This window comes from Excalfactoria chinensis, chromosome 2 (assembly GCF_039878825.1).
Source record: "Excalfactoria chinensis isolate bCotChi1 chromosome 2, bCotChi1.hap2, whole genome shotgun sequence".
Classification (NCBI taxonomy): domain Eukaryota; kingdom Metazoa; phylum Chordata; class Aves; order Galliformes; family Phasianidae; genus Excalfactoria; species Excalfactoria chinensis.
The window spans coordinates 89,124,274-89,151,809 of NC_092826.1; the positions used below are offsets into that span (position 1 = coordinate 89,124,274).

General features: G+C 44.3%; 3 protein-coding genes across 7 annotated transcripts in view; 1 reads left to right on the forward strand and 2 right to left on the reverse strand.

Moving 5' to 3' along the window:
• SLC66A2 (solute carrier family 66 member 2) overlaps positions 1-11,148 on the reverse strand; it is a 53,884-nt gene extending 42,736 nt beyond the window's left edge. For 2 of the 4 annotated variants that reach the window (XM_072330019.1, XM_072330015.1), the window contains exons 1-2: positions 6,322-6,870; positions 5,723-6,018 (exon numbers count right to left, since the gene is read on the reverse strand). In XM_072330019.1, coding sequence (XP_072186120.1) covers positions 5,723-5,925 — 203 coding nt within the window. In that variant the 5' untranslated portion in view covers positions 5,926-6,018; positions 6,322-6,870. The other 2 variants (XM_072330016.1, XM_072330017.1) reach the window with 2 other exon arrangements.
• Positions 11,149-12,097: 949 nt separating this feature from the next.
• On the forward strand, positions 12,098-14,942 carry HSBP1L1 (heat shock factor binding protein 1 like 1). 2 transcript variants are annotated; one of them, XM_072329757.1, is made up of 4 exons: positions 12,098-12,778; positions 12,875-12,941; positions 13,524-13,618; positions 14,587-14,942. In XM_072329757.1, exons 1-4 carry the CDS (start codon positions 12,653-12,655, stop codon positions 14,590-14,592), a joined length of 294 nt encoding a protein of 97 aa, XP_072185858.1. In that variant the 5' UTR covers positions 12,098-12,652; the 3' UTR covers positions 14,593-14,942. The 2 variants fall into 2 exon arrangements, with proteins under 2 accessions (XP_072185858.1, XP_072185859.1); XM_072329758.1 differs by having other exon boundaries at positions 12,098-12,697.
• A 3,316-nt stretch (positions 14,943-18,258) lies between these two features.
• On the reverse strand, positions 18,259-27,535 carry TXNL4A (thioredoxin like 4A). Its single transcript, XM_072330069.1, has 4 exons — positions 27,417-27,535; positions 27,107-27,286; positions 20,076-20,179; positions 18,259-19,102 (listed from the first exon to the last, which is right to left on the reverse strand). Exons 2-4 carry the CDS (start codon positions 27,257-27,259, stop codon positions 18,931-18,933), a joined length of 429 nt encoding a protein of 142 aa, XP_072186170.1. The 5' UTR covers positions 27,260-27,286; positions 27,417-27,535; the 3' UTR covers positions 18,259-18,930.
• Between the last annotated feature and the right edge of the window lies 1 nt (position 27,536).

The following is a 27,536-nucleotide window of genomic DNA, read 5'->3' on the forward strand; positions in this document are numbered from 1 at the left end:
TAGTGTGGTTCAATCCTCTGAATTTTAACCATTACTCACGGTTCAAGCTGGCAGGGGTGAAGTTACTGAGAGAAGCCTGAGGGCTATCAAAAAAGACTTCAGGGGACTGGAGCAGTTAGTTAATGGAGTACAGATGGCATTTTCCTCTATCCCTTAGGCAGCAGGAAGGGATACCAAGAGGATCAGGAAAACCTATCTGATAAATACATGGCTGAGAGGCTGGTGTCCCTGGAGGAATTTTGGCTTTTTCAGCCATGGGGGCAGTTTACTCAGCGTCTGTCCTGATGGAATCCATCTAGGTCATAGGGGAGTAAAGAACTCTGGCCCAGGAGATATCTGAGTTTATTGACAGAGTTGCAATGCCATACTCCATCATATTTAAAAAAAATCACGGCTGCCAGGCAAAGTTCCCTAAACTGGAAAAAGGGAAACACCACTTCCATATTCAAGAATGAGACAAAAGAAAGACCCAGGGGACTACAGGTCAGTGAGCCTCATCTCTGTGCCTGGGAAGATGTTGGAATGGTTCCTCCTGTAAAAGATCTTAAGGAACATACGAGGTGTGGAGGTGATCAACACAGCTCCACCAAGGGCAGATTGCGCCTCACCAATCTGGTGGCCTTCTATGATAGAGTGACAGCATCAGTGGACAAAGGAAGAGCAACTGATATCATCTATCTGGACTTGCACAAGGTGTTTAACATGGTCCCCCGTTATATACTTACCTCTAAATTTGAGAAAAAGGGATTTGAAGGCTGGACTATTTGGTGGATAAAAAAATTGGTCAGATGGTCATATCCAGAGGGTTGCTGTCAACGGGTCTACACCAAGGTGGAGGCCAATCAGGAGTGGTGTCCCCCTGGATTCTGTCTAGAGATCAGTGCTCATCAACATCTTTATCAATGACCTGGTTAGTGGGATTGAGTACACACTCAAGTTTGGAAATAACACTAAGCTGAACAATAAAGTCAACACAACAGAAGGGAGGGATGCCATCCAGTGGGACCTGGACATACGAGTATCTAATGAGGCTTAACAAGGCCAAGTGCAAGGATGCCCTCAAGTAAAGACAATTCCAGACACAAGTACAGACTGGGAGAACAATTGATTGAGAACAGCCCTGTGCAGAAAGGTCTTAATGGATGAGAAACTGGACACAGAATAGAATCACAGAATTGCTCAGGTTGGACAAGGCCCTCAAGATCACCAAGTCCAACTACAACCTAACCATACTACACCAACTCCAACAACTCACTGCACAATCATGTCCCTGAGCATCACATCCAAACAGTTTTTAACACACTCAGAAGGATGGTGACTCAACACCTTCCTGGGGAGCCTATTCCAGTACACTTTGGGCCCAGCCACCCAGCCATTGTTTCACCCAGCAGAGCATACACCCATCCAAACCATGGGCAGCCAGCTTCTCCACAAGAATGCTGCGGGGGGCAGTGTCAAAGGCTTTACTGAAGTCCAGGCAGACCAACCACATCAACAGCCTTACCTTCACCCAGCAGGTCACCTTGCCATAGAATGAAATGAGGTTCAAGACTTCATCCAACTGTCTATAAAGTGTCTTGTTCATCTCCTCATCCTGGTTCAGAGGCCTGTAGCAGACTCAGTGAGCCAGCAGCGTGTTCCTGCAACTCAGAAGGCCTGTAATATACTGTATTGCATTACAAGACTTGTGACCAGCAGTGTGAGGGAGGTACTTATTCCCCTCTACTCTGCCTTCGTAAGGCCCTATCTGGAATACTGTGTCCAAACCTGGGGCCCCAGTACAGGAGGGATGTAGAGCTGTTGGAATATGTCTAGAGGAGGGACATGAAGATAATCAAAGGGCTGAAGCACCCTTCCTGTCATGAAAGTTTGAGGGAGTTGAGCTTTTTTTAGCTTGAAGAAGAGTAGGCTCCAGGGAGAGCTCACTGCAGCCTTCCAGTACTTGAAAGGAGTTTACAAGCAGGAGGGAGACTGACTTTTACATGATTTGATACCAATAGAACAAGAGGAAATGGTTTTAAACTAAAACAGGGTAGATTTAGGTTAGCTGTTTGGAAGAAATACTTCACTCAGAAGGCAGTAAGGTGCCAGGACAGGTTACCAATGCCTCATCTCTGAAGGCATTTCTGGCCAAGCTGGATGGGATCATGGACAACCCAGCCCACATCAACAGGGTTGGAACTAGGTGATCTTCAAGGTTCCTTCCAATCTAAGCCGCTCTATGAAACACTACTTCAAGCTGCTTGCTCTACCTCACAATGATATGGGGACCTGCCCAAGCAAGACTCCTTAAGCTAGCTTGATCTAGGAGCACTAAAAGATGCAAGCCCCCCTGCAAAGTTAGGTGACAAAATGAGCAACTGTGACATCCATAGTACTCAAAAAATTTAGACTTCCAGTGTCAGACTGTATAATCAACAAAAATAGAGTGGTGTGGTTAGAAAGAGATAATTGGAAATAAATGAAAAATGTTCACTTGTGTAGACTCACAGGGAAAACTTCAAGAGCAACCTCCAGAAAGAGATCCTTCCCCAGTGGCAGTCAGTCCTTAAATAGGATTTAGGAGAGGTGGAGCTCCACCCCTTCCGGTCCCACAACTGAATTACCTTCACTCGTGCTCCCACAGCTGACTCATTGCTCACCTCAGGTGATCAATCAAAGGTTCAGGCCATGATTCAACAGTTCCCATACACAGACTATGAAAAGACATAACTTTTCACGGTAAAAGAATATTGTTTAAAAGACAGAAACCACCACTCTCTTTTTTCCCCCTTGTGCTAGATAAATGCAAAACAAAGAGGGGGAAGGCTCTTACATTTTATCAGCATTTCAACTGCCTCTAATACACCTAATGCAAGGTCAGGTGATGAAGACAAAAGAAACATTGAAGCCACAGTGGAGACTAACAAGTCACTGGGAAAATATCTGACTCCATCAGCACACCTCAATCCTACAGCAACAATCCTGTTACTCCAGTTCTGAGCACGCGCAAAACAACAAATGTCAATTGTGCAAAAGAAGCCCAAACAAGAACAAACACGTTGTGTCCCTTCCAAAGATGTCTCTTGCCTAATGTAGTTCTGCCTCACCTCACGAAGACAATTCCATTTACTGTGACAGCAGAAATCATCAAGCAGTAAAAGCTACTACAGGCTATACTACTCTGAATCAGCTTCCTCAGCTCTTTGGGAAGTTAAAAGACTAAGCACGAAAGTACACAGAACACTGCATATCAACACAAGGGCCACAGGAAATAATCCACAGTTGACAGCTGTCTTAAAAAAAAAACAAAACAGCCCATGCAATAACAATTTAGTCAGCAACAAGTTCAAGAAACAAACTAGTTTACAGTAAGATTTCTCAATATGAATTTCTGCTTGACATGTAAACTTCCAGGACTTTATGGACTAAACTGCCTTTAAAGGAAATAATCATGGCCTGCAAAGCAACACTATTAGAACTCAAAAAGTTTTTAAGGAGTACCACTTCAAGTACTTAAAGGTGGAGAGGAAGTTGTGATGGCACAAACTGTATCCATAATAACCAAGAGCAACAAAGAGAAGCTAAAATGAACTGAAAATCACAGTCAAATGTCAATGAAGATTTCAAAAGTGAGAGCTAGATGAAGGTCTGGATTGGTCTGATAAAGGAAAAGACTTGTCATATCAAGTTACTGATCAGACAGGAAAGTTTATATGCAAAACTAAGCAAGTTGTAAGAACAGCTCTGTTCTAGCACAAGAACAGGTGTATTAAGTTTTAAATTTATTGAATAATTCAATCAAAAGTTCCCATTTCCCTCCAATGACAATTAGGTATATGATTAAAATAATTATTCTGTTAACATCAAATTATCTAGAGTGCTACATATCAAATAAGGTACATGCCATCACCAACAGATAACACTAAACAACACAAAAATTGTACTGCCGAGCAGCTCTATCAGTGCATTTTAAGCATGTTCACATAAATCAGAGGCTTTTGTTCTGCTACCTTATTCTATTCATCTTACTGTTATTTACTGGGTACCAGTAGGGATACCTGGTCTTTACAGAGAAACTATCCTCTTGCTGAACGCTGAATTGCCATTACGCAAATCTTTTCCTTCCAACAAAAATCAGAAGGCCATAGAGTGGTTTCTGCAGGCTCATGCCTGTCATGGAAGTGGCTGCACCACAAGCCAGCAGCATCCCTTACACTGTCACTGCAGCCAGGCAAGACACACCTGTGCACATGCTGCATGACGCCATTCAGTATCACCAACAAGCTCTGATACCACCAGAGCTTACACAGACCTAGTATGTGTCAAGAATAATATTAGATAGCTTAGACACACACAGGATAATTTTTTTGTCCTTTAAATTAGTCAATATAACTACATCCTCCTTCTTTTGAAATGTTGACAGAGCTTTTAAGGTTGATATCAAATATAAATTTTTCAACATCTGCAGTACTTGTTCTTCTGCATACACTAGTTACACATAGCTATAACCAACTGAAAATAAGTTTTTCATTTCTGTCAAGTCTCATTTAACAGCTGCACTCTCCTGGGCTACCTACAAACTGCCAGCAATTCCATTCTGGTGCAAATTCGAACCAGAAACTCACTTCCCCACTCCTGCCAGCTCCTCTACCTTCCTTTTGCCCTGTGCTGCTTTCTCCAACTCCTGTCCTACACATTCCTCTTGTAAATGCTTTCTTCCCAAGATAACACAGCTCTAATGTTAACAGCTGGCTCTGACGTAGTGACGTTTCCTCATTTCAACTGCTATTTGTAGTCTCAGGAAACGGTCCCCAGTGTTTTCTGCTCCAGCACAGCGCCCACATGCTGTATTTTGCTGAAGATTACTCCAGGAAGACACATACACTTCAGAAGTCTGAGAAGCTTTAAAAAGAGATGAAGCCAACTGTAGGAAGCAGCCTGTTACCTGTCAGTTCATTACATTCTACAGAGCAACACATTACAGTCAAAGTGTTCTTAGAATAACTGTTCTTTAGTTGCAACCATTTCCTGGACTCTTTTACCTTTGAGTTCTAAAATACATTCCCACTGTTGAATCCTTCCCCTTACTGGGAGCAATGAGGAATACAATAAGTAAATAAAGTTCCCCTACAGAAGCCATGCTCTAACAAAATTTTCTTTGTTCAGCAGCACAGATCCTAAACGTGGAAACAAACGTGCCCTCAGATGCTGAGGAGTGTGCTGAACACAAGAACAACGTGCTGTAAAAATACTCCCCACCTGCTTATCAAAAACATGTATCTGCAGCTGCGCATGGAGCTCTGGAAGTGAAACTCCTCTGAAGCCAGTTGGCATCTCAGGAAAACGCACAATCTCAGTGGTTTTAACACTGCCTGGATACTAAAGTACACGTGCAAAACCGGAGCCTTCACTCAAAGAACAGAGCTTTAAGGGCAAGGGAAACACAAGCCACAGCAAGGAGCTCCGGCTTAAAACAAGCCTATTTACCAGCGTTCGAGAAAGCCCCGTTTGGAACATCAGAGCACTGATCGCCAGTTCCGGTAAGGGCAACAGGCAGCGCTGTGCGCCCAGTTCCTTTAATCTGAGCAGTCACCCACGCAGGACCGGGCACGCTGCGCTCTTCGGGAGAGGGGAAGAAGCACATCGACGACGTTACCTCCCCAGTCGTTCTAACTAAGAGCTCGGAAGCCGGCAGGGAGGAGCCGCGGAAGCACGCCACTCAGCGCACATCCCCACTCACCAGAACAGTATCCGCAGGATGTTCGCGACCAGCAGCACCAAGCACACGTAGGTGGAGAAGCCCTCGGCGTTCTGCGTCCTCCTGATGTCGCGGTACTGGGGCACGTAGGGCACCACGCCGCCGAACACCATGGCCCCCGCCGCACCCCACGACACCAGCTGCTGCATCGGGCCCAGCAGCCACTCCAGGCCGGCCGCCTCCATGCCGGGCGGCAGCAGGAAAAGGAGACAGCCGCGCCTCCTCCGCCGAGCTTCAGATGGGTGCCGCTGCCGCGCCCCGCCTCGGCTGGCCGGGACCTGCGGGCGGGCGGGAGAGTCAGGGGCTGCTCGCGGCACCGGTGGAGCCCCAGCAGCGGCGCGGCACGGCGCCCGGAGCGGGAACAGAGCGTGAAGAGGGAAGAGAAGGGGTGGGGAAATGGGAAAGCTGGGGGAACGAGAGCAGCGGCGGCAAGGTCGGACGAGAGAGTAGCGACAGAGCCGCGGCTCCGCACTCGCAACCCCCCAGCGGCCGAGCAGGCCCTCGGGCGAGATCCCTCGTGCACGCACCAACCGTCCCTCCCCTCCCCTCCCCTCCCCTCCCCCGCACAGGCGCGACCCGACCTGCTCCCCGCGCGCCAGCCGCCGCCATCCCGCTCCGCCGCGGAGCTCCAGGAACGCGGGGCCGCCCGCCGTGACGCTGAGGTAAACGGCCGCGTTCCCACCAATGAACCAAGGGACCGCCCCGCCTCGGCCGCAGACCCCCCTCCTCCCCCGCCGGCGAAGGCAGCTTATCCGGATCTCGCTCTCACCTCCGGTTTTTTCCTTCAGAGGGACTGTGAAGATTGCGCGGCGGTGGCATTAACAATTGCTGCTCCTCCGCACCATAAAAATACATGCAGTCTTCCCGGCGGAACCGAGCAGCCGTGTTCAGTCAGGTTCAACAGCGAAGCCACTTCTTTCCAGTTTGGGCTGCTTTTTGGTTGTGGGTTCTGGATTGACGTGGGATTTGTGGATGGCGGTTGCTTCACAGGTGAACACTGCAGCAGCGGATGTAGCACATTGCCGCGTCTTCTAACTCGTCTGTCGTTCTGTCCGTTCATTTTAAAATCATTTCATCTCCTGCATTAGGCAAATATTGCTACGTCATCCGAAATTCGGGAATAAACTCATTAACTCCGATGTGGTGTTAGCGAGTAGGCATTCTTTATTTATGACCTCAGATGTGCGAGGGGATATCCCCACACTAACTGCATACCTTCATCAAAAGACCTTCAGCTTATATACACTGCATGTAAAAGGTTTCCCGGTCTGTACATACATACTCAATGCTCCTTGAGTAAGTCAACAATTCCTGCTTAGCATCAGACCAACCTTGTTTTACTTCGCGTTTGCTAGCTTTGTGAAAGCGAGAATTGTTTAGTTCAGTGAAGCTAATTTATTGCTATCAGTTACACTGAAGCATAACGTTTTCCTAAGGTTGGCTCAGCCCATGGATGCACTTCTAACACAGACAACTGCTTTGAAAATATGGTTCATATTATAGAAAATGTATAGAACAGTTAAACTCTAAAAAACTACGCCCTCTGAAGAGGGAGAGAATAGTGGATAGCAAGGCTATTTCAGCAATAGATATCTCAGTGGATAGCAAGGCAAAAGCTGAGAGTGCTATTTTAAGTATATTCATTGCTAAGCAAAAATTCTGTCTTCTGTTTCTTCTTTGGTTTTCTGAACTTTGGAACTTTTCTAACTTTTCCACAGCTATTTTTTGGCTTTACAAACACTTTCATAGAATCATAAGATATCCTGAGTTGGGAAGGATCTATAAGGATCATCGAGTCCAGCTCCTGACTCCACAGCATACCACCCAAAAATCAGACCATTTGTCTGAGAACATTGTCCAGATACTCTGGCAGGCTTGGTGACATCACCACTTTCTGGGGAGCCTGTTCCAGTGCCCAGCCACTCTCTCAGTGAAGAATGTTTTCTTGATATCACAGAATCATAGAATCACAGAACGGTTTGGGTTGGAAGGGACCTTTAATATCATTTTGTTTCTAACCTTCTGCTATAGGCAGGGACGCACTTCCCCAAGACCAAGTTCTCAAAGTCCCATCCAGCCTGGTCTTTTAATCTACCCTCTTCCAGTTTGAAGCCATTTCTCCTTGTCCACTCACTACATGTCTTTATAAAAAGTCCCCCCCTTTGAGTACTTCACACAGTACTCAAAGTGAGGCCACATCAGTACAGTGTAAACCAGGACAATCACTTTACTTAACCAGCTAGCAGTGCTGTGCTTGATGCACCTTAGGAACTCGTTGACCTTCCTGGCTGCCTGGGTAGCTTGATTCCAAACAAGACCCCCTTTCTGCAGGGCTGTTCTGTAGCATTGCATCCCTCAGTCTGTATGAATAGCCAGGGTGCAGAACCTGGCATTTGCTCTTGTTCAGCTCTATGTGGTTGGTGGGAAAACTAGCAAGACTGTTACCAGGAGTAAATAAATAAATAAATAAATGCAGAAACAATACAGCTCTACTACGTACTCCTAAGGGAAAGGAGAGCACTTAGCAACTAATAAACAGGTGAGAGGCAGCAATTATTTATTATTATTCATGCATCAGAATCACAGAATCGTAGGGGTTGGAAGGGACCTCCAGAGATCATCAAGCACAACCCCACTGCCAAAGCAGGTTCCCTACAACAGATCACACAGGTAGGCATCCAGGCGGGTCTTTAATATCTCAAGAGAAGGAGACTCCACAACCCCCTGGGCAGCCTTTCCCAGTGGTCTGTCACCCTCACCATAAAGAGTGCACATTCGTGCGGAACTTCCTATGCTCCAGTTTCTGGATATCATCCCTTGTCCTGTCTCCACACAGTGCTGAAAAGAGTCTGGCTTCGCCAGGATGCCCAGGTCCCTCTCTGCAGAGCTCCTCTCCAGCAGGTCATCCCCCAGCCTGTACTGGTGCATGCAATTCTTCCTCCCCAGGTGCAAGACTCTACACTTGCTTTTGTTAAACCTCATCTGGTTTCTTACCCAGCTCTTCAGCCCGACCAGGTCTCGCTGAATGGCAGCACAGCCTTCAGGCTTGCCTCCTCCCAACTTCACATCATCAGCAAACTTGCTGAGGGTGGCTACTATCCCCTCATCAAGGTTATTGATGAAGATGTTGAACAAATCCAGACCCAGCACCAACCCCTGGAGGACACCGCTAGTTACAGGTCTCCAACTGGACTGCACTGCCAATGACGACCCTCTGTGCTCTGCCAGTCAGTCAGTTCTCAACCCACATCACTGTCCACTCATCTATCCCACACTTCCTCAGCTTTGTTATAAGGATGTTGTGGGAGACAGTATCAAATACCTTGCTGAAATCAAGGTAGACTACATCCACTGCTCTCTCCTCATCCACCCAGGCAGTGACAACATCATAGAAGGCCACCAGGTTGGTCGAGCACGACCTTCCCTTGGTGAACCCATGCTGACTACTCCTGATAACCTCCTTTTCTTCCAATTGTCTGGGGATGGCATCCAGCACAAGCTGTTCCATCACCTTTCCAGGGACAGAGGTGAGGCTGACTGGCCTGTAAGTACCCAGATCTTCCTTCTTGACCTTTCTGAAGGCCAGAGTGACACTGGCTATCCTACAGTCTTCAGACAAGTCCCCCATTCTCCAAGACCTCTCAAAGATGATAGAGAGTGGTTCAGCAGTCACCTCTGTCAGCTCCCTCAGTACCTGTGGATGCACCCCATCAAGTCGCATGGATTTATGAACATTGGTGTTGCCTACGTGCTCACAGACCACCTCTTTCCTGACTAAAGGGAAGTCTTCCATTCCCCAGATCCTCTCACTAACCTCTGGGATTCCTGAGGGAGAGCTTTTCCACTGAAGACAGAAGCAAAGAAAACATTCAGTATCTTCACCTTCTCAGCATCCCCTGTTACCAGAACACCCCCCTCACTTAGTAGGGGACCCACATTCTCCCTAGTCTTCCTTTTGCTGTTAACATACTTTTAAAAGCCTTTTTTATTATTATTTTATTATTATTTTATTATCACTTTTGCCAGATTCAATTCCTGGTGGGCTTTAGCCTTCCTAGTTGCATCCCTGCAAGTCCTGACAACACTTCTATATTCTTCCCAAGTGGTCATACCCTTTTTCCACCTTCCACAGACCTTCTTCTTCCCTTCGAGTCTGCACATGAGCTCCTTGCTCATCCATGCAGGTCTCCTGCCACCCTTTCCCAATTTCTTGCTCACAGTGACACACTGATCCTGAGCTTGGAAGAAGAGCTGTTTAAATGCTGACCAGCTCTCACAGGCTCCCTTACCTTCTAACACCCTAGCCCGTGGGACAGCTCCAAGTACATCCTAGAAGAGATCAAAGTTGGCTCTTCTGAAGTCCAGGGTAGCAATCCTACTTTTTGTTTTGCTTCTTTCACTCAGGATCTTGAACTCCACCATCTCATGGTCACTACAACACAAGCTGCCCCTGACCTTTACCTCCTTAACAAGTCCTTCCTTGTTAGTGAGAATAAGGTCCAGTAACACCCCTTCCCTTGTCAGTTCCTTCACCACCTGCATCAGAAAGTTGTCTCCAACACATTGCAAGAATGGTCTGGACTGCACATGCCTGGCTGCATTGCTCATCCAACAAATATCTGGATAGTTCAAGTCCCCCATAAGCACCAGCACCTGGGATCGTGATTCTACTTCCAGTGCTTATGCATGGCCTCATCAACCTCCTCCTGATCAAGGGGCCTGTAGAACACACCCACAACAGTGTCACCCTTACCAGCCTGCCCCTTGATTCTCACCCACAAGCTCTCGACTGCTACATCACTCTCCCCCAGGTGGAGTTCAATACATTCTAACCGCTCTCACAGAAAGAGCAACTCCACCACCCCACCTCACCTTTCCTAAAAAGCACATAGCCCTCCATGACAACATTCTAGTCATGCAAGCTGTCCCACCACATCTCTGTGATTGCAATGAGATCATGGCCTTGTGACCGCATGCAGATCTTCAACTCTTCCTGCTTATTTCCCATGCTGCACACATTAGTGTACAAACACTTTAGGGAAACAGCATCTCCCTGCCCCAGAATGAAAAAGCTACATGGATACAGATGGTGTTTATATATAAAAGCAAACCATATCAACACAGAATCATTAAGGTCCCTTCCAACCCAACGGACCTTTAAGATCACCTAGTTACAACCTTCTACTATTGGCAGGGACACCTCCCACAGATCCAATTGCCCAAAGCCCCATCCCTCAAGCCTGGCATTAAAAGCTTGCTTTCAGGGAGTGGACTGTACAGTTATACAATTGTACAGTTATACAATGTATAGGTAAACAAAGGTTAAACAGATGTTTTGTATGAAAGATCATCATGATAGAAAGATAATCTATGACAAATGGAAAATGCTCACCGATGTTGAAGGTTCGCAGTAAACTCCACACAGGAGCAATCTCCATAGAAAGAGATTCTGCCTTAGTGGTAGTCAGCCCTTCAATGAGATCTTTACCTCCACCTGTGCTCCCGCAGCTGACTCATTGCTTGCCTCAGGTGGTCAATCAGAGGATCACACTGTGATCAACAGTTTCCCATACAGGGACATACACTGCTAGATTATTCAGATTTGATTTTTCTTTCTGTAACATGAAAAACAAGTAGGAGAATCTGCAAGAGTGGGATGACGAGGATGTACAGAGGAGATGCCATGATTATGAGAAGCAGGCAGCAATGGCATCTGCTTTGATGCCAGCATCTCTCCACATGTGTTTCCACCCCTTCCTAAATCAGGTAGGAGAAAGTAAAGAGGGAAAACTATTACATTTAATAAGAAAGATACGAAGTAGTAGACTGACAAGAGATAACCTCTCCAGCATTTGAGGTTATTAGCTCAGGAGATAAACTTATAGATGAAAGCAATGCTAAGTCTTTGCCATATCTACAATGCAATAAGACTAAGGAAAGCTATTGCCTAACAGTAATATTCTTCTAACTATACAGGCGCTGTTATACAGTGTTATTACAGAGACCTTTGCAGCAGCTGTACCAGGAGCTTTTGATGCTGCAGAGCTAAAAGCTGTGGATGACCTACATGTTGGCAGGACTGGTAGGAAGCAGCACACAATTACCATTGATAGTTTTGGTCCTTCGCTTAGAAATTCAGGCATGGTACATTTACATAAGAGCAGGTATTTGTACCACTCTCTATTATGAGACTAATTACAAGAGAAAAGGGAAGCAAACAGAACAGCTTTGGCCTTGTTGGTTGGCAGACATTTTTCTTCATTTATCACTTTGGTTGTGTGCAATTCTAAGACACTTGACGCTCAAACCTTATTAAGAACAACAAACCAAAGGTAGATTATATTAAATATGCTTTAATCAGAAAGTCGCTTAGAGAGTGTGTAAATATTTGCAAGACTTTAAGTTTTGCTCTACTTCTAAGATTCTCAGCAAAGAACCACGTGCAGAACCACCAGCCATATCTCCAGTGCTCTCCCAGTAACTCAACAGAAAACGCAGCTACTCCTGACCTTGCCCCTAAGCATTCCCCTGATCAGCCTCCCAGAGCCATTCGGCACAACTCTGAGTGCAGCCAGCAAAGAGGACTGCCCGCAGCCAGCAGGGAAGGGCAGTCATCCTTCTCTCACGTCGCAGCGGTGACGCCAGCAACTCGGCAGGGAAAAAACGGCCACGCTGCCTCCGTTTGTCGCCACAGCAGGCACGCCCGCGCCAACTCCTCCCGTGTTGACGTTTTTCAGCACAGCAGCCTCCCGACGGGAACAGCGCGGCCGCGAAGTTGCAGCGTGCCGGCGGGGAACCGCCTGATACCGCAGCGGCCGCCGTCCGTCCCGCCAGGGAGGGAGGGCGGCCTCCCTCGTCGCATTGCGACCGGCCCGTGCGAGGCGCGGACGGCCCCACCTGTCCGCAGCGGTGATGGCGGCCGCGGAGCCGCCGGGCGCGGAGCGGCTCTCACAGCTGGTGAGCTCGGGGTTCGCTCCGCTGGAGGCGGGGCTCGGGGGCTCCGCGGCTCGCTGCTGTTGGAGCTTTCCTCTGAGCCAGGTGGGAGGTAAAGGGTTGCGCGCTCTCTGTTGGGAGGGAGAGGAGCAGTTTCGGTAGGAAGCTCCCTAGCGTCGCTTTCTGTTTTTCCTTTCCTAGGCGGAAAATCTGCTGTATCAGCTGCAGGAGAATTTTCAAGCACTGGCAGAAAGGATAACGCTGAGAAATATCCTTTAAACAAACAAACAAACAAACAACAACAACAAAAAACACCGAGACAAAAACCCCAAGCCAACTGGGTTATTGCTCCTGTGGCACTAGTTCCAGGAGAGCTGCAGTTCCTCCACGTGTCTAGTTTTGCTTTTCTGACACACACACATATCCCCACTTCCAGGAATTTGCTTCTTTGGAGATAATTAACGCTAAGAAATTGGTGTTTATCAGCAGTTATATTCTGATCACGTTTTGGTTATGTATGTTGACCACGTGCTATTACCTAAAATAGTTCCTTGAACAGGGACAGTATTTTACACAGAAAATAGTCCTGTACACTCATGGGCAGATAGGAAACCACTTGAAAATCTATAGAACTTGAGTGCTTCTGTGTTGCAAGAGAAATTGGGATTGCCTTGTTTTAATACAATCTTGTGCTACAACTGCAAGACTCATACTGCGTTGGTGTTGAGCATGATGAAGCCAAAGGGCTGAGGCATCTCAAAGAAAGCTTTGTATTTTTCTCACAGAAGAAAAAGAAATAGTATACAATGATAACAATTCTTATTTATAGAAGTTCCCTTTAACTTTTTACTGGAAGAAATGGGTGAGCGCATCAGTGACCTTGAGAAGCACGTTGCTGACCTAATGGTGGAGGCTGGAATAGAGAACACTGACGATGGATTGAGAGTAAAAAAAAAAACCTTCAGCTTTCTTGGTTTTTTTTTTTTTTAAATTATTTTTTTTTTTTTTTGGTTGTGTGTGTGTTGCCACTTAGTTTAGGAGAAAATAGTTTCGATTTTTGTCATAACTTGCTTTACTTTGATTTTAGTATATACTGAGGATTTACTTTAAACATCTAAACTTACCTTGGATTTATTTTTGCCAAGAGCCAAAAAATGCTAGCACTTCTTCAGAAGAGCCAGAACTATAGCTTGCCGCATCTGTCTCACAAATCTAAGCAGTAGTGCAAACTAAATATGTAAACTCAGGCTGCATGTTTGCAAGAAACTATGTGTGGCTTAAAGTGCTTCTGTCTATGGGTTGTGTCCCTCAACTATACTAACAGGACAGGCTGAGGAATCTCTCTGCTATACATTCATGTATATAACTTTTAAAAACTGCTGCAGCTTCCTAGTGTGGCTCAGAACACACCTCATAAACACCATTTGCCCAGACCAGAGCACTGATTCATCCTTGCAGCAGTAAGATGTGGGGTTGAAGTGGTAAGTATTGTTAGGAGTTATAAACAGTGATATAAAAATCATGGGATGCTAAGGTACCCTGCGTGATTTTACATCACAGTATGTTGCAAACAACCCCACAGATGGTTGCCTCAGTGTTGTCAATATTTATTACACATCATGCAGTAGGTGCTTGTGTTTCCTTCTTCCTGTTCTTGCAAGCTTTCCTTGTTTAAACTGACCGAGACTGCTTACTCAGCAAAAGACAGGAATGTTTTAATTATGCTGAAGTAATTTTGGTTGTCTGTTCATTTTGTTCTTTTCCTGAGGATAAGTTATGTAATTATTTTTACAAAAATAGAAAGGTAGTCTCTTGAAAGCGTATTGAAATGTATAGAGATCTTCGTATTTTATGCTGAATCATGTCCATGCATAATTTAACCGCTAACCTACTTATTCACTGTTTCTTTACAGCACTGAAATAAGCATGTGAGCAAGGAAGATAAAGGGAGAACAGCTCTGCGCTGAGTCTGGAGTATGTCATCACTTACAGTCAGTATTGCAAAAAGTGTCAGTGAAACAAAGACACTTGTATCACATAGTGATAGAATCTTCATTTTTCTTTTCCTTTGAATTCTTGTCCCAGGAAAGGAGTAGAAAGATAGGTTTATTCATCTAAATGGGACGCTATTTCCTATAACTGGGAATAAATCATTAGTCTCGGGGGAGGAAAAAAAATATGGATGGAAGACTATCCTATATAGTTGTGAGCTTACTAGTCACAAACTTTTTCAATGTAAAAAGTGTATTTTATTTAGTATTACTAATATTAAAATTTCCTTCATGCTTCTTCATTGCCTTTATGTTTTTCATTCAGCACCCCCAAGTCCTCCTTAGGGCTGCTCTCAGTCCAGTGATCACCAAGCCAGTATTCATTTTTGGAATTGCCTTGACCCAGGTGAAACAAAATGACTAAGATTTGAGAGGACTGGTTGATAAATATATCCTAGCCATAAGGACGTTCCATTGAACTAAAAGCTTAACAGCGTTTTTATACACCAAGAAAACCCCCAGTACTTTAGGCATGGAATATTTTGGCCAAAATCATGAAATCTCTTTCAACAAATGCGGAAACTGAAGAGCTATCAGCTAAATATAACACCTCAGCTAATGAAAGATATGTTTATAAAACTGGGATTTGTTAATGCTTAGCGTCTACCACAGATTACTTCATCCAAATCAAAATATAATTCCAGTTGATGTTCTAAGCAGTGAAGATTTGCAAGCACTGTCAAACTGGGAGAAAAAGTTGGCTGCTTTTCAGATAAATTCATTGACAAGAACCTCATGAAGTTCAAAGACAAGTGTCAGATCTTACCTCGAGGACAATAAGCCTGTGCCACAGTTCAGCTGTGAGAAGTTGACTGACTGGCAAGTAGGTTTGCAAGAAAAGGGGGAGACTATACACAAGGTAGAGGCACAGGAGTTTCCAGTTGGAACACTTTTCAACTGTGAGGGCGTTCAAGCAGCAGAAATGCCCTTCCAGAAAGGCTAAGGAATCTCAATCCATAGAGTTATTCATCACTGCTCAAAGGCTTATGCAATTCAAGCATGACCTGCTTTGACTGGGACTAGACTTTAAGCAATGCCTTCCACCATAAACCAAAAACTGGGAATATGCAGTGTACTTTATTCACTCACAGTCATCCTTCACACCTTCTAAATTCTCTAAAAATGAATAACAAAGTGCATTCTGCTTCTGCTTTAACTGATTAGACAAACACAGGCAAGGCCTGGACAGCAACTGATGATAAATACAGACTAAGCCTCTTACCCACTGTACTGAAAAACACTGTTCAGTGATACACCCAACCCAATACAGTCTCTAAAATTATTTCAGAAGCAACCTCTTCCAGAAGCTGACATCCACCGCATGTTGAAATGGTTTACATCATTATCCCCAACATATGCATGCTTAACATGCAACAACTTGCTAAATAAATCACATTGATCCAGATCACACTGCAGATCAGTGCTGGTAGGATGTTAAGTACAAAAACTTTGTTTTTACAAATATGCCTTTAAACAACTGGCAATTCACAATTGGCAAATAAGTAGTTATTATTTGTATGTGCTCAATTGGTAACAAACAGGTTTTTTTAATTAGTTTTGTGGAAGTAACTCTATAATTAGACTTCCTCCTCGATGTCAAAGAAAGGAATTGAGTTACAAGAGCTGCTCTGAAAATAACACCTCATTTTATTATGTTGGCGCATGATGTCAGAGGTGGATGTTGGCGGTATGGCAGTAGAATTTGAACCTTTCTACCTTTCTGCTAATATTCCATTATGTTTTGTTGCTGTGTGACAGATGGTAGCAGAGGGCAGTCTGACAAAACAGCATGTGATGTGGAGGTACAGATGAATCAAAGGTGTGTAATTAAACTCCTCCATGCAGAAAAAATGGCACCAACTGACATTCATGGATACTTGCTGAGTGTTTCTGGAGACCAGTGCATGTAAGCACAGTGAGGCAGTGGGTGGTGTGTTTTGCCAGTGGTGACAGCAACATGACTGACTAGCCGTGTTCTGGATGCCATGCACAGCTGTCACACCACAGAATAAAGCGTGACAAATCAGCTCAACACAAACTGGCAGATTATAACCAGAGAATTGTATACAGAACTGAGTATCAGCTTCAGTACACTGGAAACTATGGTAACAATGCTGGAATATTGCGAAGTTTGCACCAGGTGTGTCCCACAAATTTTCAACACAGAAACAACACTATATGCAAGTTTGTCAGAATCTAATGAACCAATACAAGGCTGAAAGTGACACTTTCCTCTATTGCATCATTACCTGTGATGAGACGTAGTGTCACCAACTATGAGTTGCAGTCAAAACAGCAGTCCATAGGATGGCTACATGTGAATTCACCTTGAAGAAAAAGTTCAAGATGCAGTTCTCAGTAAGTAAAGTGGTGTTCGGTCTTTTGAGATAAGAAAGCAATGATCCTTCTGGGTTTCCTGGAACACGGACGAACCATCAATTCTGGCCACTACATCGTGATGCTAAGCTGAAGGCTTGAATCTTCAGTCAGGTCAGGTCAGAGGAGTCTTCCTCTTGTAACACAGTAACTCCAGACCCCACGACTACCTGGACTATCCTACCACACCCACCATACAGTCCCAATTTGGTGCCTTCTGACTTCTGTTTGGTCCAATGAAAGACAGACTGTGTTGGCAATATTTTGCTATCAATAACACCACCAAAGCAGCTTCTATTTTGATCTTCTGACAAACTGGACTTAAAACACAGGCACCTCCTTCTGCACAGTCTGACTTACTTTTTGTTAATTCTGTAAACATGCATGTATCAGTTACAAAACAAAAAAAGCTTTGCTTTTCTTAATTTTTTTGTTCTTAATTCTTCTTTATGTTTATGAGAAATGCACCAGGATTTGAGTTTTGCATTCCTTAAAGTTCACTGTTTCCACGATGTTAGCCAAACACATATGAAACTTCGAAAGCCATACACAGAATCATAGAATCACCAGGGTTGGAAAAGACCTACAAGATCATCCAGTCCAACTGTTCACCTATTACCAATAGCTCCCACTAAACCATGTCCCTCAACACAACATCCAATCGTTCCTTGAACACCCCCAGTGTCCACCACCTCCATGGGCAGACCATTCCAGTGCCTGACCACCCTTTCTGAGAAGTGCAGAACCCAATGTTAGCCTCATGAGCATATTAACATTTTGCTCTGTCATTTGATAAATGGGAGCTCACACTACAAGAAGTTTACCCTTTAAGCATCGACACTGCAGCCAGCTCCAGAACTGCTATTACTCTGCCTACTACAAATTACCTCAGACTGAATAATCACCATAAAAAATAAATTCCATCATCACATCCAATTGGATTTGCTGGAAGATGAGTTGTGAATCACAGACGTTTTAATTTTTTTTAAATATGAATAAATACACCTTAGTAAATTCCTATTTTTTATTGTATACAAAGACCAAGATGCTATGCAAGAAAATCCTGAAAAAAAGTGATAACCCTTTCTCTGCAAGGTTATGACTTTGCATCCAATAACATCTATTTTCATTCCCAACTTCAAAGAACATTAAGGCATATAAGTGGAACTTGTTCAATTCTTTATTAAAAACAAACAAAAAACAAACAAACAAACAAACAAAAAGAAACCCAACCTCTATTGTAATTTCCCCAGATATCTGTGTAACAAAATGTCTTAGTTTCAGCTGGGACAGATTTGTTTTCTTTAGAACACTTGGTATGATGCTGGGTTTTGGTGTGAGAGAGAGAGAGAGAGAGAGACAGAGAGAGAAAGATAAAATAGATATATATAACATGTTATTATCCTTATCTCTCTCTGGGTAAATAGCTTTATCTCATGCCCTGAGTCCTACTTTCTTTTTTGTTTCCCTTAATTCTCTCTGCCATCCTACTGGGAATGACAGGAAATATGCTTAGCCACCTGCTGGATTAAACCACAACATAGAAGTAAACAGCTGAAATATTTTTCTATGAACAGGCTTTCTGTGTACCAAAATACATCATACCAAAAGAACAACAAAAAAGCCTAGAATGCTACTACAGTCATACACTTTGAGGCGTTGTGTGAGGCCTTCCTTTTCCAAATGGAATTCAAAGTTCTTAAATAATTAACGCACTCAAAATTGAAAGACTGTTTATTTCTTTTTTAATATACATATGTATGTACACACAGAAAAATAAATTTAAGTGGAGAAAGGGTTAAAAAAGAAAAGCACAGCCCCAACAAAATGTCAGTATCTGTACTTAGTAGAATAATCTTTTGGTGATACCACTAAACCTCGACCTTTGCGGGCTCCTCTATAAACAGTTTCTATAATGTCAATCATCTCTTGTTTATCTTCCATTGCCCAGTTGATCTTGTTGTTATTACCTGTACCTAAATCAATCATGATGTGTTTGTTCCTTTAAAGGGAGAAAAGAAAACAGACAGGTTAGTAGCATAACAATAATTAAAAAATAAAAAATCAGCACCCCCAAGAAAACTCAAACCTGCATCCCCCTCCTTCAAGAATGCTTTGTAGGTTTCAAAATAAATCTTTACACATAAAGAGGTTTGCTAAGAAGCCTCAAAGAAAAGTGAAAGCTCTTTATCACCTCCCAGTTGATATTCTATTGCCTGTTCCTAAAGCTCAATCAAGACTGCAAACATGCAAGATTTCTACTCCATGCAATCACTCTTCATCATAATCCTTGTTACTTGCATTTATTTCCCAGGACTGACTAATGTGAGAATTCCACAACTGTCAGTAGTACATTTTATCTTTAAAGAGGCGTCATAACTCCAAGAAACTTTTAACACTTTTGGTACGTCTTCAGAGGAAGTCTGACTGCTGTATTAGGGCAACATTTTATACATGGATTTTCAACTTATATTAAAAAAAGCAGTTTTTACCATCACTAATTTGTGCTTTGTTATCAAAATAGTGATACTGTGCTAAAATGCCTTGCAAAACAAAGCATTTTCTATTCAGTCATATAATAACAGAGTGGCTTGTGCTGGAGGGTCATCTTGTTCCGACCCCCTTGCTGTGGGCAGGACTGCTTACCACTAGATCAGGTTGCCCCAAACTGCATCCTGCCCAACCTTGAACCTTCAGAGATGGTGCATTCACATCTCCTTTGATAAACCAGCACCTCACCACTCTCTGAGTAAAGAATTTCCTTCAACATCTCATCCAAAAATAAAATATTTTATTTTAAAATTATTACCCCGTCCTATCGTTACATTCCCTGGTAATAGTTTATACTTTTCTAGAACAACTGATGTATAAGTACCACCAGTATACTGATATGAATCTCTAAGGGACCTGTAGTTCTACTGATACACTGTACTATAACACATTCATTTGAATTATATTCTAGAACCACTGCGTACCTGAAGAAAAACATGACTGTACAGGGATCATACAACTCATACATCTTGTTGAAGTCTGGTACTTCAGTGATATCCACAAGATAAATAACGGCAAAGTTTTTTACCTGAGGAGAAGGAAAAAGAAAATACAAAAGCAATATATCAGACATGTTCAACCCATGAGCCACATGAAGCCACTCATAATGCAGCCTAGGACAACTCGTAATGAAGCCCATGTCTTGTTACGTACTACCATGGCAGAGGTACCCTTGCCAACTAGGAGGCTTAGCCATGCACAGATCACTCAGGAACAACCAAACAATGGTGTAGCACGCTCCTTTCATAGTTAATGTCTTAAATCCTGAAAGAAAATAACCTTTTTGTTTTTCTACCTAGAGCCATTCGTGGCCATTTCAATTTTATATGAAAGATACCTAAGAAACTTAAGAGGATGTTCAAAATGAACAGTTCTACTAAGAACCAATTGGTGTTACTCTCCAGTTAGCCTTAGGAGGCAAAAGGTGGGTTTTAAAAAGTAATCTGAAGTTTCCGTTTTAGAAACAAGAATCAGAGTTCAGGAATACTTTAGCTTATCTTCTGAAACTTAGGTATCTCATTCAAGTCAGCCGAGTTATTTAAGAAAACTCATTTTGAAGGATCATTTCATTCAAATCATCTTTGCACATTGCAGGTTACCTCTATAATCCAAGTATCTTAAACATTAACTGAATCTTCCTTCTCTCCTACATATGAATAAGAAAGCTACTCATCTAAAGAAGTGCAACAGACAAGAGGGTGGCTAGTCCAAAACCCTGTATGTCCAAAGTGGACCTCAGACATAGAGAGGACTCTTCACTTTGAATTCAAAATTGTGGAAATACTATTATTTTCAGTTTTCTTTCTTCTTTCAAATTTATTTCTTCTTGCTTTCAAGTCTAACAAGATTAGAACTAAGGACCACAATGAAGATACTCTTTCAGAGCGGTTACCACTCTGAAATCACTTAGCTCTAGAAAGTACACTGTTTTTTATTCTGTTTGGATGCTGACTGCTACATTTGCCTATGACGCGGGCCTCACTGTGCAACTAATCAGCAGGCCTAGGATTTAGGTCTGAGAATAAACTAAAGACAGGGGTGAGATGAAAGATAGGGTACTGAAGAAGCTCAACAGTGCCCATATCACAGTATCATGCGAGTTGGAAGGGACCTTAGAGATCATCGAGTCCAACTCCCAGGATTCGAGCCTTCTGTGTAGTGAAGCGGCACTTCTACCCCTTGCGCCACAGGGGGGATTCGAACCCCGGGTATCTACTGTTCAGTGGCACAACAGACTGGGCAGGCTTGTCACCAAGAAGCATTTTCTTTCAATACTGTCCAGAGCTCTGAGTACTTATGCAGATGTCTCTGTGCACAGTACTGACCAGTTTCACAGCCAGAAGGAGCACTTACTATCTTATCTATCATCACAATACTGGAGCCAGTCCTCAGCAATACAGAGCCCCTGAGCTGCCTTTACAGCCAGCTGTGTTTTAAAAGGTTTGTTTAGCTTTGGCTACATTTTAGGCAAAAGCAAATCCAGTACTGCTGAATTCAGGCTGGCACGGTGTTACAATCAGAAAGATTAATGCAGTGGAAGGGTGATACAGGAGTGTAACAGCAAAGGGACTAGTGTGGATGGAATGGTGTTCCAAAGCAAAAGTGCTTATCCATCTCTGAAGATCTAGGCTCACAGGAAAGACTCCACAAGGGAGGGATCAATCAGTGGCTGAACCATGACTCAACAGTTACCATACACATGCAAGCAAGAGCTGATCTATATCTGAGCTATTAAGTTTGTGGAGACTTATTCCTTACTATTTTAATTTCTCCCTATCCATTGCAATGTGAATGCATCTCTCAGGTAATTGTGAATCCCCATACAGAACAAGCTCTAACCCTAACCAAGTTCTGATGGAGGTGAAACTATTTTTTTTTTCCCTTATAATTTCAACTCCCTGGAAAACATAAGTCTTGCAATGCTAGCTGATGGTCCAAAGCACTCAAAGCAACTACATAAGGAAATCTGACATCAGAACAAAGATTACATCTTTTAATTTTCCTAGCAAGTTTCTAGACAAAATGAGGTTTTTGTATGTCTGTTTTTATGTTTAGATGTCCTGTGGATAAGGAAATTGCAGGAAAAAAATAAAGGAACTGAAAATAGCTTTTGCAGTGATTCAAACTGAAGAAGCCTAGCAGATCTGTATTATTGAATTGAAAGGCTGTAAAAACAGTGAGGCAGGAATTTTCAGGTCTGTTGTCAATATCTGACATTTTTAAAATTACAATTATTCTGTAAGTTTAGGTGTTAAATTTACACGGGAAAAGAGAAAAACACTGTATTGCTTATAACTAACAGTTTTGTTACTGCTAACAATCTGGCCAGGCATCACCAAGACAAAGACTAACGGAAGAAGAATTGCTTCTCAGTTCTACAGACTGAAAAGGAAAAAGAAACAGTAACAGGTAAGTCCTCAGAACTGAGTAAGGTAGCCCAACCCATTTCCTTTTGCATAACTACCACAATGAAGAAGAAGCAATGCGTGATATTGGTGGCTGATTCAACTTCTCAGCGGTAGAGAGCCATTTGTCATCTTGACCAGTCACTACCTAGAGAGGTCTGCTGTCTGCCAGCGGCCTGCATCAAGGATTCAATAGAATGGTTGCCATACCTTGTACATCCTACTGACTACTGCCTGCTGCTGCTGTTTCACGTAGGCACCTGTGACACCAGCGAAGTAGCTGTGAGCAACCTGAAGAGTAACGAAGGGACAAGATGGACCTAGAAGCAGCACTGGAGGACTTAGGAGCACAGTCTTTTCATCAGTCTTCCTTGTTAAAGGGATGGGGAGGGAAAGGGCTAACAAAATTGAGAAAAATCAATACATGGTTAAGGGACTGGTGTTGTGGCTTCAGCCACTTATGCCATGGAACTAGCTTTGAGAAGCTGGTCTTCTGGGGACAGATGGGGTTCGTTCATTCCCAGAAGGGGGAAGACTGTCTTTGGCAACTAGCTTTCCCATTTAGTCAGGAGCACTTGCCGGGGAGAGGATCCTCAATCCATCCCACTTTGAGGCTGATAGCAGTGATGGATGCCCTGGGCCTGGAGATGGATCACAGGCCAGCAAAACAGCACCTAAGGTGCAGGACAAGGGAACTTCCAATTGGTAAATCAGTCTCAACGGAAGTTCAAATCAAATGTCTGTACACTAACACAGCACACATGAGGAACAAGCATGAACAGTTATAGACATCAGCATGCCTACATATTATAATGCTATAATGTCATGGAAAGTACAGCAAGAATAGCAGAGTGGTAAAGTCTTTGGCTGCAGCAAATGAGGATGAGCCCAGATGCAACAGCCATGGATGCAGAAATGAAGGAAGAAAATTTGCTTACCTCTGGAAGGCCTCAAGTAGGCAGGCGCACCTGAGTTGGCCCTGCCTTCCCACCAGGTGCTCAATCACTGTTTCAAGCCGTGACTTAGCATTTCCACTACACTGGGCTATGATGTCATTGGCATCACTGAGATGTGGTGGGATGGCTCTCATGACTGGAATGTAGGAATAGATGAGTATACACTCTTTAGGAAAGACAGGTAGGGAAGAAAGGGGGTGTCAACCTCTACATCAATGGCCAGCTGGAGTCCACAGAGCTCCATCAGGAAATGGATGAGAAGCTGACACAGAGCATATGGATTACGATTAAAGTGATGGCAAGGTAAGGAGACATCATAGTGGGGGTTTGCTATAGGCAACCTGACCAGGAAGACTGAGTGGATGAGGCCCTCTATAAACTGACAGGAGTAGCTTGTACCTTTGTATTCACAAAACATAGTCCTCATGGGGGACTTCAGCCGCCCTAATATCTGTTAGAAGGACAACACAGAAGGGCATCAGAAATCAAAGAGGTTCCTGGAATGTGTTGACAATTATCTCCTCTTCCAAATGGTACAGAAATCCACAAGAAAAGGTGCTATATTGAAACTTACCCTCACCAGCAAGGAGGGGCTGATGAGTAATGTGAAACTTCAGGGCAGCCTTGGCTACAGAGACCGTGAAATGGTGGAGTTCAAGATCCTTAGGGCTTCAAAGAGGATGTGCAGCAAGGTTGCTGTTCTGGACTTTCACCTCTTCAGGGTGGAAGAGTGACATGAAGCCCTGAAAGGAAGAGGGTTCCAAGTATTTAAGGACCATGCTCTCCAAGTCCAGAACAGCACATGCCAAGGAAGATGGACAAGAACGCCAGGAGGGCTCTACGGATGAACAAGGGACTCCTGAACTTACTTGGGTGCAAAAAAAAAAAAAAAAAAAATCAGCAGAGGGCTATAGGGAGCGGAAGCAAGAATGGGTTACCTGAGAGGACTACAAAAGTTGTTTGAGCAGCCAGGGACCAGGTTAGGAAAGCTAAAACCCAGACAGAATTAAATCTTGCCAGGGACGTAAAGGGGAAGAATAAGGATTTCTACAGCTATATAAACAATAAAAGGAAGGCTACAGAAGATGTGGGCCCTCTCTGGAAGGAAACTAAAGATCTGGTCATGAGGGGTATGCAGAAAGGTACTTAATGACTTCTCTGCCTCAGTCTTCAATATCAGGGGCTCTAGTTGCATTGCCCAAGTTGCAGAAAGCAAAGGTGAGAACTAGGAGAAGGAAAATCTGCCTACTGTAGGTGAACATTAGGTACAAAATTACCTAAAGAAAATGTGCTATGCTACTATAGGACCCAATGAGATCCGTTCATGGGTTCTGAGGGAACTGGTAGATGCCAAGTCACTATCCATCAAATCTGAAAGGTCACGGCAGTCTGATGAAGTTCCCACTGATTGGAAAAGGGGAAACACAACCCCCATTTTCAAGCAAGGAAAAAAAAAAAAGATTCAGGAACTATCCCCACCTCTAGGCCTAGCAAGTCACTACTAAGGTATATGGGAAATAAAGAGGAGGTGATTAGTGGTAACCAACACAGCTTCATCGAGGACAAATCACACTTGACAATCTTGGTGGCCTTTTATGATGGAACTACAGCATCAGTGGATAAAGGAAGAGCAACTGATGTAACATACTTGGACCTGTGTGAAGCATTTGACACCATCATGCATGACATCCTGGTCAGCAAATTGGAGAAAAATGGATGTGATGGATGGACCACTCACTGGATAAGGAATTGACTGGATGCTTGCACGCAGGGAGTTGTGGTAAACAGCTCAATGTCCAAGTGGAGACCAATGATGAGTGGTGTTCCTCAGGGGTTGGTGCTGGGACCAGTGCTATTTAATATTTTCATAGGCAACATGGACACTGTGATCAAACAACAGCAAGCTGAGTGGTGCAGCTGACATGCTAGAGTGATGAGATGCCATCCAGAGGGACTTGGGCAGGCTTGAATGGTGGACTCATGCCTGCCTCACAAAGTTCAGCAAGGACAAGTGCAAGGTTCTGTGCCTGGCTCGAGGCAATCCCAAGCACAAATACAGACTGGGCAGAGAACAGCTTGAGAGCAGCCCTGGGGATGCCAGTTGATGAAAGACTCAATATGAGCAGGCAGTGTACACTTGCAGACAAGAAGTATCCTGGGTTGCATCAAGAGGAGCATGACCAGCAGGCCAATGGAGGTGTCTGCCCCTCTACTCTGCTTTCATGAGACCCCAGTTCTGGGGCCCCAACACAAGAAGGACATGGAGTTGTTGGAGTAGGTCCAGAGGAGGGCCACAGAGATGACCAAAGAGCTGGAACAGCTTCCCTACAAGGACAGGCTGAGAGAGTCGGGGCTTTTCAACCTGGAGAAGACTCCAGGGGGGACTTTATAATGGTCTTCCAGTACCTGAAGGGGGCCTTCAGGAAAGCTGGGGAAGGACATAAGGGCATGAAGTGACCAGGGAAGAGGAAATAGCTTTAAACTAGAGGGAAGATTCAGACTAGATATCAGGAAGATATTCTTTACTGTGAGGGCAGTGAGACACTAGAACAGGTTGCCCAGCAAGATTGTGGAAGCCCCCCCCCAGAAGCATTCAAGGCCAGGATGGACAGGACTTTGAGCAACATGGTCAAGCAGGAGGTGTCCCCACCTATAGCAGGGGGGTTGGAGGCAGATCTTAAAGGTCCCTTCTAACCCAAATCATTCCATGATTCTGTAAGTAAACGGATTAACTTTCCTTCTACTTTTCATGTAACCTTAATAGAAAGGCGGTGGCACAACTAAGGCTTAAGCAAAAAAAGGCACAGCTACTCACAGTTGACTACAGTTAGTAAATGCAAAACATCTGAAAAATCCTCCCTGAACCAGCAGTTTTCCAAAATAAGCTATTCATTGACACGAACAAGGAAGGACTTCCCAATTTAATCAGGCAGTTCCCCAGATGGAGATTTTTAAATAATCAGTTCTGTTGTTCTTTCTTCCCCCAGTGAGTCCTACTAGAAAAAAAAGTCTGTTAAATTGCCAAGCATCCTGCCAAAATTAAACACAAGAAGTAATCTGAGCATAAGATGCTTCTGCCACATTAAACATAAAAGTACAACATCAAATCATGGTGCAAATCCTTGCTGCATTCTGTTACATCTTAATATTTAACTGTAGGTGTGAGTCCTGCATGGAGCCAGAACTTGGGCAATGATCTTTGCAGGTCCTTTCCCAACTCGGGATATTCTGTGATTCTAAGTATTCCTATTGAGAAGCGTAAGTGCCGTGTTACTCAGTCACAGCAGCCCTACTGCCAAGCACCCGCCTCTGTCTGAACACTGACAATTCGTTAAATGATGGAGTATGAACAGCCAGTGGTTCTGAGTTTTCTAAACTTGCACTATTTTTCTAACTTGCACTATTTTTCACCACATTGAATACCACAAAGATCAGGGCAGGCGAAGGCTTCAGGAGATGCTCGTGAAAGCATGCCAAATAGCTTCACCACGAGTTCACATCTCCAGAAACCAGATCAGAGTCCACCTCACACACTGCACAGAACGCTTAAGATGGTGCACACAGAAGGCCTATGGCGGCCCATCTCTGCCTTACCTTCTCAGCAATGCTGTACAAAACTTCGTCCATTTTCATGCACGTTGGATCCCAGTCGTGCCCGAAGCGGATGACCACCACTCGATCCTCCTCCGACAGGATGGCCTGGTCCACCTGCCAGCCGTTGTGTAGGTGAGGCAGCATGTACGACATCCTGGCGGGCAGAAGCGCGGCGGCGGTCTACGAGGAGATAAGGAACAGCCGGCAGCTGAAAGCCCGGCCAGCCCACACGCCGCAGCTGCTGCAGCTCTCGCACCGGTACCCCAACAGCTCCCTGCTCGGGCCGCCTCACGCTCTGCCCCCTCCGCACCCCAAAGCCCCCACGCCGTCCCTCTCTTCCTTCTCTCGGCTGAACTCAGCCGCGCGATCGCCACCTGAGGCGCAGCGGAAGTGACGTAACCACCGGAGCGACCGGGCACTTCCGCTCTGC